The following is a 16,501-nucleotide window of genomic DNA, read 5'->3' on the forward strand; positions in this document are numbered from 1 at the left end:
GAATCTTTTTACAAATGCCAATATTCTGGAATATCCTATGTTTGTGTAAATAGCTGTAATCTCCATCCAGGAATTCATTTCTGCTCTGGCTGTACATTGGTGTTCAAAAGAAACATGCTTTCAGTGGTAAGTGTTGTATTTCACTGACAAACATGCTTTCAGATTTGGGTTTGAATGTGGTTATGATGTGACATAGTTTGGTGGAGATGCCAAGTGCTTCAAAAGACTTACATTACCACCATGGCTCAAATTAGGTAAAGTTATAGCTGTCATCTACATAAACAGGAACTGGAATACAAACAGTGCATCATTACCATGGTCTGTACATTCAGGAAACCTGTGGATTTCAAGTCAACAGTAAATCAGTTGTACATCAGGCATCCATCAGTGTTCTCCAGAGATGGCAGTCAGGACCAGAAGAAATGGCTAAAAGAATTCAACAAGTCACCAAACACAACAGGTGGGTTCACATGATGTATTTGTCAAATGAGTACTTTTGCTTGGATGGCACAGCCCAGCAGTAGTTCAAGAACAACAAAGGGAAGCTCAGTAGCTGGGATGAATTCCAGGCCAATATGAAAAAAAAAATTCTGGCAACAATCAGCAACAAGTCCACTTAGCACAAGGACAATTGAAGAACAGGGCCCAATGTCATGGGAAAATGGCAAAGTCCTATACATAAAATGTTTTGAAACTATGCCACATTATGAATCCAAATATGACAGAAGATGACAAACTCTCACACTTAATGAAAGAAGTTGCAGAAAGCATGTACTAAGCTATACTGTTAAAGGATGTCACAATAACCAAGGAATTCATCAAGTGATGCCAGTGCCTTGAGGAAATGCAATAGAACAGAAATGGACAAAATACATATGACTGACTCTCAAATGTGATCCCTATGGAAGTTGTGGAAGACCACCACTACATTGTCTCTGTCATAAACCAAGTAGTAAGAGAAGTGATACAGCATTTTATAGCAACCAGAACTGTTGGACCAAGTATGCAAAAGATAGCAGCCATGTTGACCTAATACATCGGGTGATAACAAAGATGTTGAAGAACAGGTGTAGTGATCTTTAGCACCAATCTCCACCACCAGCTGAACTTGCCAAGAAGAATGAACTTGACCAACTCAGTCTTATGCTGCAGGCATTAAATGACAACCCAGTGCCCGAACAATGTAGGCACACTCAACGGGGTTTGCTTGACGGAGCACAGGGGAAGTGAGTTTTGGACGGGTGATGATACACGGTGTTTCACACTAGGTCCAGTGAAAGTTTGTGGTGTCACAAGAAGTCAATGTCTAGTATAGGTTCCTCAATATTGCACACTAAAAAAGTCCACTCGAGTTTGCAGTTTGCAGAGAGTGAGATGACGTGGAAGTTTGAACCCGAGCATTGTAGTTTAGTAGAATTCACAGCTTGGAGTGAAGTATGATGAGGGCGGATGTTCAACAACACTAAGGACGTAGGCAGCAGCGAAACATCGACGCCTGTGTTCACTAGGAAAAAGTATCCCGACGAAATGTCTTTAATATAAAGTCATCTGTAATTATCTGATTGTTCCCGGACAGAATGGAGCACTGGGAGGTGCATGTCATGTTGTGCGCAGGAGGCGGCACCCGGACCTACCTGCGATTTGGGTTTGGGAAGCAGCAGGGTGGTCTGCAGTTCCGTGCCACCTCACTAAACCGTGTGTGAAAGTAACAGTATGGGTAGTGCGGTTGCATTTCCTACAGAAAGTTCATTGCCAGAGGCGGTGGCTGAGAATCGGTGGCCGCAGACAGTTCAGTTGCAGGAGGGGGCGTGACCGAGGGCGGAGCTGGTGATGTCCCAGCTGTTTGTATACTGCATCCCAGAGCGAGTGGAACAGTCAGTACAGTGCGGTCCCGGCTATGTCCGGCCGCGGGATGAGGACCCTGAACCTGAGACTTGTCAGGTAGGCAGTGGCTGGCAAAATAGAGCAGTGATGCATCATGTAGTTTGTCAGCAATTGTCATTCATTGCTCGACAGGTTCGGGAGACCTATGAGCCAGAGTAAAGCGGATGTGGGGAGGTAGTTTACCTGTCCAGATAGCGAGGAGAGCTGTGTCAGAGAGTAGATCGTCATTGACCAGGGCCCGTAGCTGCCTCCAAAGTTGTGAAAGTTTGTTGTTGCCTAGTTGCTCGACGTGGAGCACTTGCCATATTGCTGTCTCAGTTGAGCACGCAAGCCGACATAGAACTGTCTTTTTGGCTAGAGTGTGCCGGGTAGCTGATTCCGGGGCATCGACCAGGTCAGCAATCAAGTCCTCCTGGTCGTGCAGGTGGGTGATAATGCACAGAAATCTGCTTGATTCGTTGAGTTTGAAATGGTCGAACACTTCGTCCACAATTTTGAACCAGGTTGTTGCACTGTCAGGATTGAATGGCGGCAGCGTCGGTAAGTGTTGTAGAATGTTTGGAAGAACAGGGTGAGTTGAATTCATTGGGGCACTGCCTGAAACGAGCTGTTGTTGCTGCAGTATTCCAGGAGAGTGTGTCTCCAGGGTATGTGGCAACGACAGCTGGTCCAGTGGCAGCGTGAAGGTGACGCATTGTGGTTGAACGCAATCCATCACGACGTGGAAGGCCAATGCGGGTGAGACACCATACTGTGTCAATTGCGGTTGCGGAAGTTCGACACATCGCGGCTGTGCTTGGATTTAAGTGTCTGAAGTGTCGCGGAAGACCGATGCGGATGAGGCACCGAGATGTGCTGAGAACGGGAGTGGAAGCTCAACTGGAGCCGGTGCGGGGGCGACAAGTGAGAAAAATTTCAAAGTTTGAAAACGCGTGCCAGTCCGCGGAAAACTCAACATGCGATCAGAGTCGGATTCACCTGTGTTGCAGGGAGGTTGTGGAGGTGTGGGCTGTCCAGAAACACAGTGAGGAAAATGATGTCAAAAGTTGGGCGGAATGTGTGAATGTTCACTGTTCGTAGACACTTCACTCAAATCAGTGTGCGGATAGGGTGAATGTCGTGGCACAAAACACTGAGGCATACCAGTAGGACGGAGATGGAGGTCAGGCACAGATAACAAGCCATTGTTCCTGTTGCAGGCTGAGGTATTGAAGCAGGAAGGCATGTGCTGATGCTGAACCAAGACAGGCACGGGCTTGGTTGGATGCTGAAGAGGTTGACCTGTGAACAACGCAGTTCCAGCCACGTGGCAGGAATCCGTGTGGTACTGCACAGATTGCGGCATGGCAAACCATTATCCAGGCGATGGTAGGTTATCCAACGAATCCTATTTCCATTAATTTTGTGACCACAACTGCTGAGTTGTGTGCTGATGCACTGTCGTGATAGAAAATGACTTTTTTGTGGTCCAATTGCCGGTGTTTCTCTTGCAGCTCGGTTTTTAAATGGTCCAATAACGATGAATAATATGCACCTGTAATAGTTTTAACCTTTTCCAGATAGTCAATGAGGATTATAATTTTAAAGAAAATAGTTCTGCAATTATTATAAATAAACTGGAAGTAGTCTTGATCACTTACCTTTTTTAATATGGTGACCAGTTTCGATCTTTTTATCAGATCATCTTCACACCGACAGTAAACAGGGATTGATATGAACATACAAAGGATGAAATCTCATATTCATAAAGCAGTAAATAACGCTGATATACCATGAATGTCTGCCGGAGGTGGTGGCGCATGACAACCCTCTTGTTTGTGGCTGGTGGTGTACCGCAACGTGAAGAACACCAGCCGCTAATTAAATACATGAAGCCCCATCCACCATCACTGGCATAACATCATGGATAGCCAATCATGTAAGTTGCATTTCTGCTGCTTAAGAAAGTAACGTGGTAGTTACTGTAAGTCATTATTACCATCTATAGGACTTATAAAACATGTTAAAATCTTATAGCTTATACAATATAGTGTAAAAAGGTAATTACTACAACCTAAACGGCGTGGCCCTCTATCATGTACTGTTTTCGACCGAAGCAAAGTGATGGCAAGGACGCCACTGTAGTAACCATGGCTACCTACTCATCTTACTAGGGCCAAAGATGATAGCAAGGATGTCACTCTAGTAACCGTGGCTACCTACTCATCTTACTAGGGCCAAAGATGCTACCTGTGGAGAAAGCGTCCTGGTTGCTCTAAGGTTGCCAGGGAGACCCAACGAAGGTTTACCAGTAGATGATATGAGTAAATTATATCCACATGAATTCCTGTTATTTTAATGGTAACAGGAACTCATAGGCATATCATTTACTCATGTTATGTACTGATCGACCTCTGTTGGGTCTCCCTGGAAACCTTAGAGTGACCAGGATGCTTTCTCCACAGGTAGCCTCTTTGGCCCTAGTAAGATGAATAGGTAGCCATGGTTACTACAGTGGCGTCCTTGCCATCATCTCTGCTTTGGTCGATAACAGTACATGATAGAGGGCTACACTGTTTAGGTTGCAGTAATTACCTTTTTACAATACAGTTTGTAAGCTATAAGATTTTAACATGTTTTATAAGTCTTATAGATGGTAATAATGGCTTATAGTAACTACCACATTACTTTCTCAAGCAGCAGAGATGCAACTTACGTGATTGGCTATCCATGATGTTATGCCGGAGAATGTGGGTGGGCCTTCATGTATTTAATTAGCAGCTGGTGTACTTCATGTTGTGGTACACCACCAACCACAAACAAGAGGGTTGACATGCGCCACTGCCTCCGGCAGATGTTCATGGTATATCAGTGTTATTTACTGCTTTATGAATATATGATTTCATCCTTTATATGTTCATATCAATTCCTGTTTATTGTAGGTCTGAAGATGATCTGATAAAAAGATCGAAACCGGTCACCACATTAAAAAAAGTTAAGTGATCAAGACTGCTTCCAGTTTATTTATAGTGAGGAATATCCCTTGCGACAGTCGCCATAACCTTTCTCGCCAAAGGACTTGCCTTCGCCTTTTTTGGTGCAGATTCCCCTTGATAACCCATTGTTTAGATTGTTGTTTGGTCTCAAGAGTATAGTAATGTAGCCATGTTTCATCCACAGTGATGAAACGACACTTAAATTCCTGTGGATTCTTCCTGAACAGCTGCAAACCATCCTTACAACACTTCACACGATTCTGTTTTTGGTCAAGAGTGAGCAATAGTGAAACCCATCTTGCGGATAGCTTTATCATGTCCAAATGTTTATTCAAAATATTATGTACTCATTTATTCAAGATATTCAGAGCACTAGCAGTCTCACGAACCTTAACTCTTCTGTCATCCATCACCATATCATGGATTTTATCAATGATTTCTGGAGTCATAACCTCCACAGGGCGTCCAGAACGTTCAGCATCACTTGTGCGCATATGGCCATTCCGAAAATTTTGAAACCACCTATAAACTGTTCTAATCAAAGGTGCAGAATCACCATTTTATCAAGCTTGTCTTTAGTCTCCTGAGGCGTTTTGCCTTTCATAAAGTAATGTTTAACCACCACACAAAATTCTTCTTCGTCCATTTTTTGACAATCACTCGACTTCCTTGATTCACACAAATGCCAAAAACAAAGAAATAGACCAATATGGCTGAAACTTGGTGTGTGTTCTTTCCAAAGATGCTACAACTAAACATAACCTCGATACACCCCGGTGGTGCCATCTCAAAGCCTTTGCACAGACTTTTCAAACACTCTCATATGTGAGAAACCCCATTTGAGCAACTGCAATGATGCTCATTGCAGTGCTCCTCTGTGATAGTGTCAACAGTGTATATAGAACTTTTTATTACATCATCATTATTATGTCCATTCATTTTAAAGACAAAATGACTTCAGTAGAGTCCACTCCTTTACCTCAGCCAGCATGTTCATGATATATGTGGACAAAAAGCTCTTTGGATCTAAAGCAAATTTATAATCAACTTATTTTGATGGTGGTAGGTAGAAACTACTAACTCAAATCTATAAATCTTTTTTTTCTTTTTAAAAAACTTAGAAATATTCAGCATTTAACCATATGTACAAATTAACTTGCAATGTGAATGTAAAATGACTTGTTCCCCATTGTTACAATTTATCATGCAAAATGATCCATGGAACATGAAAGTAATTAACTAATAGTTGTTTGTGGTTTTCAGATATCGGGGCAGATATCAAGATCTGAATCTCATCCCTCTTTCATCTTGGAGACAAATTTGACCACACCTTTGTTTACAAAGGGTAGCACAACTGTTGTTATTTTATTAAAAGCACATTTGATTCTGAAGTTGACTACAATTGTTATTGTCTATGATTACAATAAGTCAGTTCTTACATTAAACCTCATACTTCCAATGTTGTTTTCAACAGGTTACTGACATCGACTTTCTTAGCATTAGGTAATACCCTCACTTTGTCAATTATGGGAGGTTCACGTATCTGGTCAATCCTTGTACCTCATTTCAGAAGGGTTGCAAATCACTTTGAGGGACCATCAAAACTGTATGTTTGCTCCATCTTTATTCTGACATAAGACTGTCCACCTTCCTTCAGAATGAGTCCCTTCATTTCTTTAATCCCATCTAATTTCTTAAATTCTTGGCAAGCATCTTGTAGCCCTTTACAAACCATTCTCTGCCTAGAAATTTTACAGTTCCCACAGCCTGATAAATCTCTCAGTATTCCTTGGTTGTAATGATGTCTGAGCACTTACAAAGAGCCTTTTCTTATCAAAACCCTGTCTGCAAGTAAAAATGAATGTCCTCTCACGACAAAGAATACAATAATTGCAGAAATATTAGCGGGTGCTTTGTTTTGAAGCCAACAAACTAAAGCACGGATAAAATGCATGTTCTTGATTTGCCCTCTGCATCCACCTGCAAACAGCCTGAGGCAGGTGATCAAATTATCAAAATTTACCTCATGTAGAAATGAGGTAACACCAGATGTTACCTCACTTGCTCCTCTTCCAGCCTGTCTCATTCCAAGCATAAAATTTTGGATTCTGAATACTGACATCAGTTACACACAACATGTAAAATGATATTTGGCACAAATAGTATGCTTCACTCATCAGTAATTTAGGCAGTGGTTGTACTTGTTGCAGATGAAAGCAAAACAACATTGTGTCAGCAGGACATTCCCTCATAAGTCTGTGAAACACCTTTGCACAAACTTTATGTTCTCTCAATTCAGCTATTAAACCTTTCTTTTTCATAGTATCTTGCTCAGATTTGATCTCATATTAACTTTTACTGACAACAGAGGGGAGAGAAGGATAAGGTGCATAACTCTTAATGTTCTACAATAATGAGTCACTCAGCTGTTTACTGCAGAAAGATAATGGTATCTCTAAAGCAGCATAATAATTTAATACTTTAGTAATTGTATTACAAGAAATACTGTAACCTACCTCACATGACACAACAATGGAATTTAAACTGCACTTTCCTGCAAATGCTTCCTATTTATTCACGATTTTGGATCTCCAGAATTTGGAGATGTAACTTTCATTATATAACTGACTCTGCGATCTTGTTCAGTATGATGTGAACTTTATTCTTTGCTTTTGCCAGGCAGAATACTTGGATGCTTTTACACTTGAATCTGCCTTATTTGTGATCAAAAATGACTCAAAATTATGTAAATGTGAGTCTCAGTTGAAGCACGTAAAACTAAATATGTCTCCTCATGTCATAACTACAGATAATAAAGCTCAATCAAAGTATAAGGACATGCATTTATGCAATCTTTCCCACACAAATAACATGTCAATGCACAGACATTACAACCTTCACTGAAAATGAACATTCATAAAATCCATCAGGCTATATTACTTACTGAGCTTCATTTTCACACTGTCTTTTAGTTTTTTCAATTCTAATTCTGATTCTACTTCCTTTCAATCGCTGTCCTATGAATAAATTGACCTCCATGGTGACTGAAAGTGTGTAGTCTTGCAATCAACAACATACTGTGAGCTACACAATGGAAATAATAGGAACAGCCAACAAAAGAGCAGGCTAATACCAGAGAATGGGAAACATATCCTGAAAATAATATGTTTTGAACCATCAGCTGTGATGTACATCCTCATGTTTTTCAGCACTAAGTTACTATGGGAAAGAATATGAAATGACCTGAGCTGACTCAACAGTGTTAAAGAGCATATCACAATTGGGAGGAAAAGGCATTAACATATATTTTGACCATGGCTGCATTTATACATTTTGAAACGATGCTCCTTTTCTACTATAAACCACGTTTTACAACATGAACCCTGTTCATGCCCAAGTGGATATATTAGTATCACACATACAGACTGGCCTACAAAACAAGTTAGGTTCAGTTCTACTTCCTCTCAAATCCTTGCTTTATATCATTATGAATATCTCAACCCAACCATGCTCCCCCTCCCCCTACACATGGTATACCCCTTCACTTGTCATTTTATATAACCTTATTATAACTGTATTATTGTGAAGTTGACTCAAGATTACCCAAACTTAATCTTCATTTGCAGATACCTGTCTCCTGTCTGAATTGTGAAGGGAAGTATGCAGGCTTTACATCTTACCTTTTCCATGGAAATTTTCTCGCAAGCACATAGCTTGTCTAATTATCAGCCAGGGTCAACAGACACATACAGCTTTGCCTGCTCAAGAGATACAGAATTGCCAGTGTAGATCAACCTATATCTGTACTTCACATGACAACTTCTATCTTTGTGTAACTTCTCTATTATTAGCAGACCTAAATAACTACCACGTTCCAAACAGATAGCCGAATTAACACAACCTTTGTTCTACTGCATAAGAACTGCTAGTTACACACCATCTCATATCCTATTCTCTAGTGCCCTCCACCATAAATCATCTCATATTTTGTTCTGCTTTCACTTGTGGGTTACAATTGGAATTTTACTCCGGATGCATACCAAGTGTAATAGCAGACTTCTATTCAAAGCACCCCACTGTGATATAGTGCGACCTGGATCTCATTTCTCAACACTACTGCAAAAACTTTGAATCACCTGTCAAACCATTCCTGTTATTCATTCAAGAATTCAAGTTTTTTTTTCTATATGCACCCTATCTTATGACTTCTTTTGGAAACTAACAACATTGAATTTCTCAAGTCCTTGGATTCATTGATGGTACAGGAGCAGCAACAAATTCCACTAGATCAAGCTGTTGCCCATATTATGGCATTCCACCAGCACAGTATCTTATTTAATATAACTGTTCCCAAAGTGACTTCTACCCTTCCTGCTAGTCTGATACTGAGAGTGATTATATACTGCTGTGACACATGCAAGGTATAGAACATGTACAGCCACTCCAGTTGATCAATGCCTTTTCCTGGTTTTAGTAGAGCATACCAAGTTGAAGTGCAGAGTTAATGATGCCTTTTATTCTTTTACTGCCATAACTGTAATTTTGTAATCTTACCTATGATTTCTTCTATAATTAAAACTGTTTTTATATTTGTCTCATGAATTGCTTAGTTTTGTGATGGTTTCAAACAGCAGACTTTTATTGTTGTGCTTATACATTCATTTGATGTTTTATTGTCATGAGTTATTTTTACACTCTTTCTATACAGTTTAACTGAACTTCTTACTTTTGTGGCGCCTATGAGGTCGACACTAGCATCGATATACATTTGTCTCTAGACTCCGAGCATTGTCTTTGTACGCTAAGCTAAGATTATCTTTGCTCTCTTCCACCCTCGGCAGTTCTTTGTACACCTTGCTTGTGTAATGAGGTGAATAAATGAACTACTGTTAAAAAGGTGTTGTTTGGTGTAACTGACCCGAACATCCACCTCACTTTGCTGGCGCAATCACATAAATTTGGATTGAAGGGAATTTTGCCATCAGGTGTTTATTCTAAATGTTATCAATTGTTTATAAGAAGCATTAATGCAATGAGAAGCATCATGTACTGCAGTTGTCATTTTATGCTTTTGTTAGTTAAATCTATTTAGTCTTATATGTCATTCTGGTTGATTCCCAGAAAGATTTAATCAAGCAGTTGGCTTGGTACCTTCTACACATTAATATATTTTCAGCTTTGCAACTTTTCTTTAGTCAATTCAATAGTTACAGCATTACTTAGAGGATGTAATGGATGGTGTTAATGAACTCAAAATAAATTTTTCTCAGAGGCACAGCCAATACATGTCTCCCTCTTCTGTTTCAAAGCCACCACCTAGGGCAGATGATAAATTACTTAGTCATTTTTACCTTGGCTTTTCCCTTCTCCTCCAAGAGGGGTCTGGGAATATTGATGGTACATCAAATCCTTGTCATCCTCTTTTTCTAATAAGTCAAGCCCTATGTCTCAATAGCCTCGTAATTTACAATAACATGCAGAAATCCAAAGTGCGATTTGAACAATATATTATTTGTAGTCAGATGGTTAATAAGTCACTTTTACAGAACCGTTCCTAAAATTTCTTAGAATGTTGGCATAACTGAAACTGCTCAGAATTTGGATAGTATTATCACATTGCTTGTACAGCTTAATAACAGAATGTTTCAGTGAATTGGGAAAGATTCAGTCTGTAAAATTGTTCATAATGAATTCAATGGAGTGGCAGTACTTTTCCACCAAGAGGTTATGAAGCAATTTTTAAGGGAAACATATTTTATACATTCACATTTCTTAGTTTATTATAAATTTGTAGTCCCATACTATATGGTGTCTGTGCATAACGTTTTAAACACTTTGAAATTTTTGCTCTAACAAGTGCTTTCCTTACACTTGAGATTTATGTTTTCAAGTGTTTGGTAGTTGTTGTACAAGAAAATCAAACATTGAAAAATGTACGAAGTACGAAGACAGAATGGTTAGTTTAGTAACTGTGTAGACAGTTATTTAATAAAAAGCGACAGTCAGATACATAAAGCAAAAATACAGTAACCAGAAAATGTTTGAATGACTGATAAGAATACAAGCTGAGCTGTACTAATAGGTAATCTGCCTGTGCCTCAAAAACAGTACACACGGTAAGATTCTGAAGAGAGTCACAGATGAATTCCAGGTGAACTGTAGTCTGTCATAACTAAATCCACCTGCCTGCACAATCTATATAGCATTAGTCTGATACCACCACGTGAATGTTGCCCATTGTGCCCTGCATCCAAAAAAGTGGTACAACATGGAGGGAGTGGCCCCACCACATGTCTTGGTCAGCTTCTATCAGTTGTGATGTCAACAAATGTACTGTCCTCAGTTAAGTGGTTTCAGTGAACTCTTGTGTTACTGCTACTGCTGTCCAGTAATGTAGCATGCTTCCTCTCTCAAACTGGCTGGTAGGACCTGAACCATGCTCATCTGTGGCATTGTGTAGAACGAAGAGATATGGGAGCTACTCCACTGCCCAGATGAACTTGTGTGAGGGTTTCTGGTGGCACCCACACTGTTGTGGCTTCTTGATTTACAACAGGATGTTCAACATCTGGTGGCATCTCAGTATTGCCATCTCCAATATAGGTGGGCAGCCAAGGCTGCAGTGTGGTGAATGTGATGGTTAATACTGTGGCCCCTTTCACTATTGACAGCGCAAATCTTTACATGAGGAAAGCATGCAACACTGGGTCCTCGGAATCTTTTCTGGTCAATGATTTTTTTATGTACCCTCTAGCATCCCCACATATGAAATATGATTCACTTGGGTGATATTTTTCCTCACAATCAGAAACAATGTTTCAAGTTGGCAGCCATATGTATCATGTACCATACAGTCTGTGCTTCATGCTTGTCATTTTTTCAAGTTTGTCACAGTCACAAGAAGGTGGCAGCACTTATGAAAAGCACATTGTCTGTGCACAAATGAAGATGCCATATGAAAGAAAAGATAATAAACAGAAATAGTATTTCTTATGAGAAATAATCACGATATCTATAAATAAGTCTAAATACAACTTACGTCACATTTTAAGTTTGTGCATATGTTTACAAGTCTCAGGACATGTGTAAATGTACTGCATCAAATTTGATACAATTGAACTGTATGACTACATTTTGCACATTATCAGGAAAGTTATATTTACATGTGTGTGAATGATGCAAAACAAATCTAATTTGCCCGCTACATCTTATTTGCTGTAAATGAGAAAGTGAACAGTTTCATGGGCTACAGTTAAAACATTTAAGAAGTTAACAGTGTTTGTATTGTAAGTGTATGTGGTTCTTAGGTTTGACAGATTCAGAAATTCTGGAAGTGCTACAGGAGCCCATTGACCCAAATAGTTTGGACAAAAGGGAAAGAGATGAAGCAAAGAAGTGTAAATCTATGTAAGCTATCCCATCAGCATGCAAAAGGTCTAGATATACATTGCATTTACCAGGAATTTACACTTGGAAATAAAAATGTAGATCCAAATGCAGAGTGCGACGTTGCTCCAGTCATAAGTTCGTAAAATGCAAGACTTGTGATGCGTTCCTGTGTTTCACTTCAAAAAGGAGTTGCTTGACAACTTTCCACACAGTATGAAACAGCTTGGCGAGTGGAAGCAAAACCTTAAATTCAGTAATCTTCATACATACATAATCATGTATGTTATTATATAAGAATATGTAATGAACACTGTTTTGCAAAATTTAGTATCTGAAATGGTTGTATCTTTGACATTTTTACATACTGTACATTTTAGTTTCATGAAAAGCCTTGAAAGAATAAATAGTGTATACAAACTCTGATTTCTGTTAATTAATGTTTCCTAACCCAAAATTCCTTAAAATTCCAATAAACAGCAATAAATAAGCATTTTATAATTTGACTATTTTAGTTTCATAGACATATGATGTATCATATTTGATACATGGGCTATGGTTACTTTTGCTTGATAGAGACATACATATGATTCATGACCTTATGTCATATATGGAATGATACATTTTTTCTACAAATTACTGGCTTTTGGTGATGTTAAGAAGCGAAATATTACCAATTTTCCAATTATTTCTTTAAAAGTTTGGTTTCAGGTCTCTAGAAGATATATTACAAACAGTATAAGAAGAGGGTCATAGTGTAGATTTTATGATGATCTGTGCTATTATTGTGCCTTACAAATGCTGCTGGGTTGATGACATTTGATATGAACTAAAAATATGCCTTAAGTATTATTTCTGTTTGAAAAAATTACCTTTATTAAGAAAACATTTTAGGCCGACTTGGTGAAAACAGTTTATAAGTTATTCCAATGATCCTTTTATGACTATGATGGTGGCAATGATGGTGTAATCAAGATAATTAGAATACCTAAATATGCCATGAATTAACTATTCTAAAAATCATCAAAACATTTGTTATAAGGTGAAAGGAAGATTCAGAATACCAAAATATTGAGAGGTCTTTTATGGTGGGAGTTACAGATACACATGCAAAAGATAAATTTTTAGCAGATCAGGGCAAGGAATGAGGAATGTGTCTATGTAACTAATGCATTAATTTTAGTGCTTTCAAAAATGCCATAGAAAAGTAAAGAACTATACAGTTTATTAACTGTGTCAATTGGTATTGCCCAGCATCTGACTGTCACTTGTATGATTACCCACCTTTTGCACAATATAGCCAATTATTTCTTAAGGATGCACCATTACCATAAATGATACATTGTTGGGCCAAGCTAAATTAAGAGATAACTGTTGATGTAAGCCTAATAAAGAGTTTGGAACTGTGATACAAACTTTCACCATGGCGCAATAATATCACATATTCAGATGTTGGCTTTGTGCCTTAAGGGAATAAAAGATGAAATTAGATTACTCATATCCTGTGTTTTGAAGTTCAAAGATATACTTGGGTCCAGACAAAAACTATTATTGATACTTGATCAAAAGCCAACTAGAATGTTTCTTCCACACAAGAATATCTTGTATCATGCATTATTAGAAAACTTGGCCTTTACTGGGATCTTTGGTTATTGAAGGAAATTAACCCACAATTTGCAGAATGAATCTTTCTACACTGAAGTGTTTGCTGTTATGATACTTGCGGACAGATAAAAATGGTGTGCCGGATTGATACTTGAACTCATTGACAACACAGTCATTAGAGACAAAGTACAACCTCAGATTTGATGGTGAAGCAACAGGAAATTGGTATGGCATTTTTGCATGAACTGATTTATGGAAATAATGACAAAAATAAAACTGAACAGTCTTACGCATCTCAAATATGAGCCCACTGTCTTAAATACTGTTGTGCCTTGCCCAGTACAATAGCTACATTGACAAAACTCGTGATACTTTCAAATACCTTCTGACTGCGCAATTATTACCATTTTTCAGTATTTCTGAAATTTAGCAAGATCAACATTCCACTGAAAGGTAAAAGCTACTATAAAGCTTCTTGTAGACAGTCAGTGATCCCAGTTACATAATGCTTCACAAGCAAATGAGAAAAATGTGTAATATGATGAATTCCATTAAAAATGTAAAAAACAAATGTTGTGTAACCTTGTACTTTATTATGGCACTTACTTGTTCATTTCAGGAATATCATATGAAACATCCACAATCGTCTCTTGTGCTGCAACAGCTACACTCACAATAGTGTTTAGTTGACTTTTCCGAACTGCATCTCGCAGCTCCTTCAAAAAAATAATAAATTTTTTGCGTTCTGAAATTTTACCAGGCCAAGCGGGGAATTCCCAGTCAAAATCAACACCATCGAATGAATAGTATGACAGTGTCCACAACAAATCTTTGATGAACCTGAAGTGAAATAAGAAACATAAGTTGACAGCATACGCTTGTAGCAACAACAACAAAAATACACATGGAAGTAATATGACTGTGGTAAGTGAAGATGCAATGCATAAACTGAGGACGCAAATAACAGGAAACCAGACTACAAGACAACTGTTCCATTTGTTCTTCCATCTACAAACTGTTGTGGTGCACACTGTTGAAAAGTGTGATAAAAAATTGTGTACTTTTTCCTTCATTAAGACATACAATATATTCCTCTTTCTCTGCAAGGTAGCATGAAATTCAAGGTAAAGGCTACAACTGTACAAATATTATCACACACACTACTGATTTCACCCACAGTGAAATGATGCAGGGATCATCAATTAATGTACCTCCAAATTCTGTAGAGCACTGACCGAAAACTAATACTTAAAATTATGGAACAGTTTTTTCACAAAATAATTGTGAGGTTTCTTTCAGCACTGACTGAAAACTAATACACAAAATTATGGAACAATTTCTTCACAAAATAATTGTAAGGTTTCTTTCAGTGCACATATATGTAGAATATAACAGAATAGAAGAGAATAGAAACTTTATTGTCATATGACATGCCATATACAGTCACATGATTGGGACATAGGTGACTCGTCAGTTTAAAGCTACTTTCTAATTGTAAGTATACAGAATAATTGCACGTAGTTTGTAATTTTAAGTACCACAAAATGATTTAAAATAATCATGTTGAAAATAAAGTAAAATTAAAAATAAGTATTTATTTAAAATACTTTTTTAGCGTGACAGAATGTAACATCAGGCTCAGTTATATGTGACAGTCAGTCATAAATTCTTTTACACTGTAATAATATTTACTTGCTAGGTGTTGTTGTTGGCATGGTCTTCAGTCCGGAGACTGGTTTGCTGCAGCTCTCCATGCTACTCTATCCTGTACAAGCTTCTTCATCTCCAAGTACCTACTGCAACTTACATCCTTCTGAATCTGCTTAGTGTATTCATCTCGTGGTCTCCCTCTACAATTTTTACCCTCCACGCTGACCTCCAATACTAAATTGATGATCCCTTGATGGATCAGAACATGTCCTACCAACTGATACCTTCTTCTAGTCAAATTGTGCCACAAATTTCTCTTCTCCACAATTCTGTTCAATACCTCCTCATTAGTTATGTAAGCTACCCATCTAACCTTCAGCATTCTTCTATAGCACCACATTTTGAAAGCTTCTATTCTCTTCAACGTAGGGAGAAATGATCATCTTGATAAAATAAGAGAAATCAGGGCTTGCACAGAAAAATTTAAGTGCTTGTCTTTCCTGTGTGCCGTTCGAGAGTGGAACAGTAGAGAGACAGCTTGATGGTGGTTCGTTGAACACTCTGCCAGGCACTTTACTGTGAATAGCAGAGTAATCACATAGATGTAGAAGTAGAAGTTTCAGACACAGAAGTGGATCAATGTGGGATTATTGTGTATACGAACTGGCTAAGTTGTCACATATGAATCATCTGCTGGAAGTGTCGATGGAGACTAGATGCTCAAGAGATGGTTACTGGAACATTTACAATGGGATGTTGTCCACAGTCCAACAAATTCCATTGACACATTTGCAGATTTTATTGACAAACATGAAAAGACGTTGAAATTAAAGCCACATAATGGGAATAGTCAACAGGGAAATGAGTACCAGAATGGAAATTATAATGATCATAGAAGAAATAATTATCACTGTAATAATCATTTTCAAAGGGGAAATGGGAATTTTCACAATGGAAACCAAAACTTTGAATGAACATTTGAGGGACAGGAGCCACACGAC

The 16,501-nt window shown here is 38.4% G+C and overlaps 1 protein-coding gene across 7 annotated transcripts in view; it reads right to left on the bottom strand.

Annotated features, from left to right (window-relative positions):
• Positions 1–16,501, bottom strand: part of LOC124721481 (acidic mammalian chitinase-like) — a 205,804-nt gene that overhangs the window by 89,932 nt on the left and 99,371 nt on the right. For all 7 annotated transcript variants that reach the window (XR_007006338.1, XM_047246484.1, XM_047246485.1 and 4 more), the window contains one exon: positions 14,457–14,690. Coding sequence is in view for 6 of the 7 variants with exons in the window: in XM_047246484.1 (XP_047102440.1) it covers positions 14,457–14,690 (234 nt within the window). In the remaining variant the exon portion in view is untranslated. The remainder of the gene's footprint in view (positions 1–14,456; positions 14,691–16,501) is intronic.

Source organism: Schistocerca piceifrons, chromosome X (genome assembly GCF_021461385.2).
Source record: "Schistocerca piceifrons isolate TAMUIC-IGC-003096 chromosome X, iqSchPice1.1, whole genome shotgun sequence".
In the NCBI taxonomy this organism is placed as follows: Eukaryota; Metazoa; Arthropoda; class Insecta; order Orthoptera; family Acrididae; genus Schistocerca; species Schistocerca piceifrons.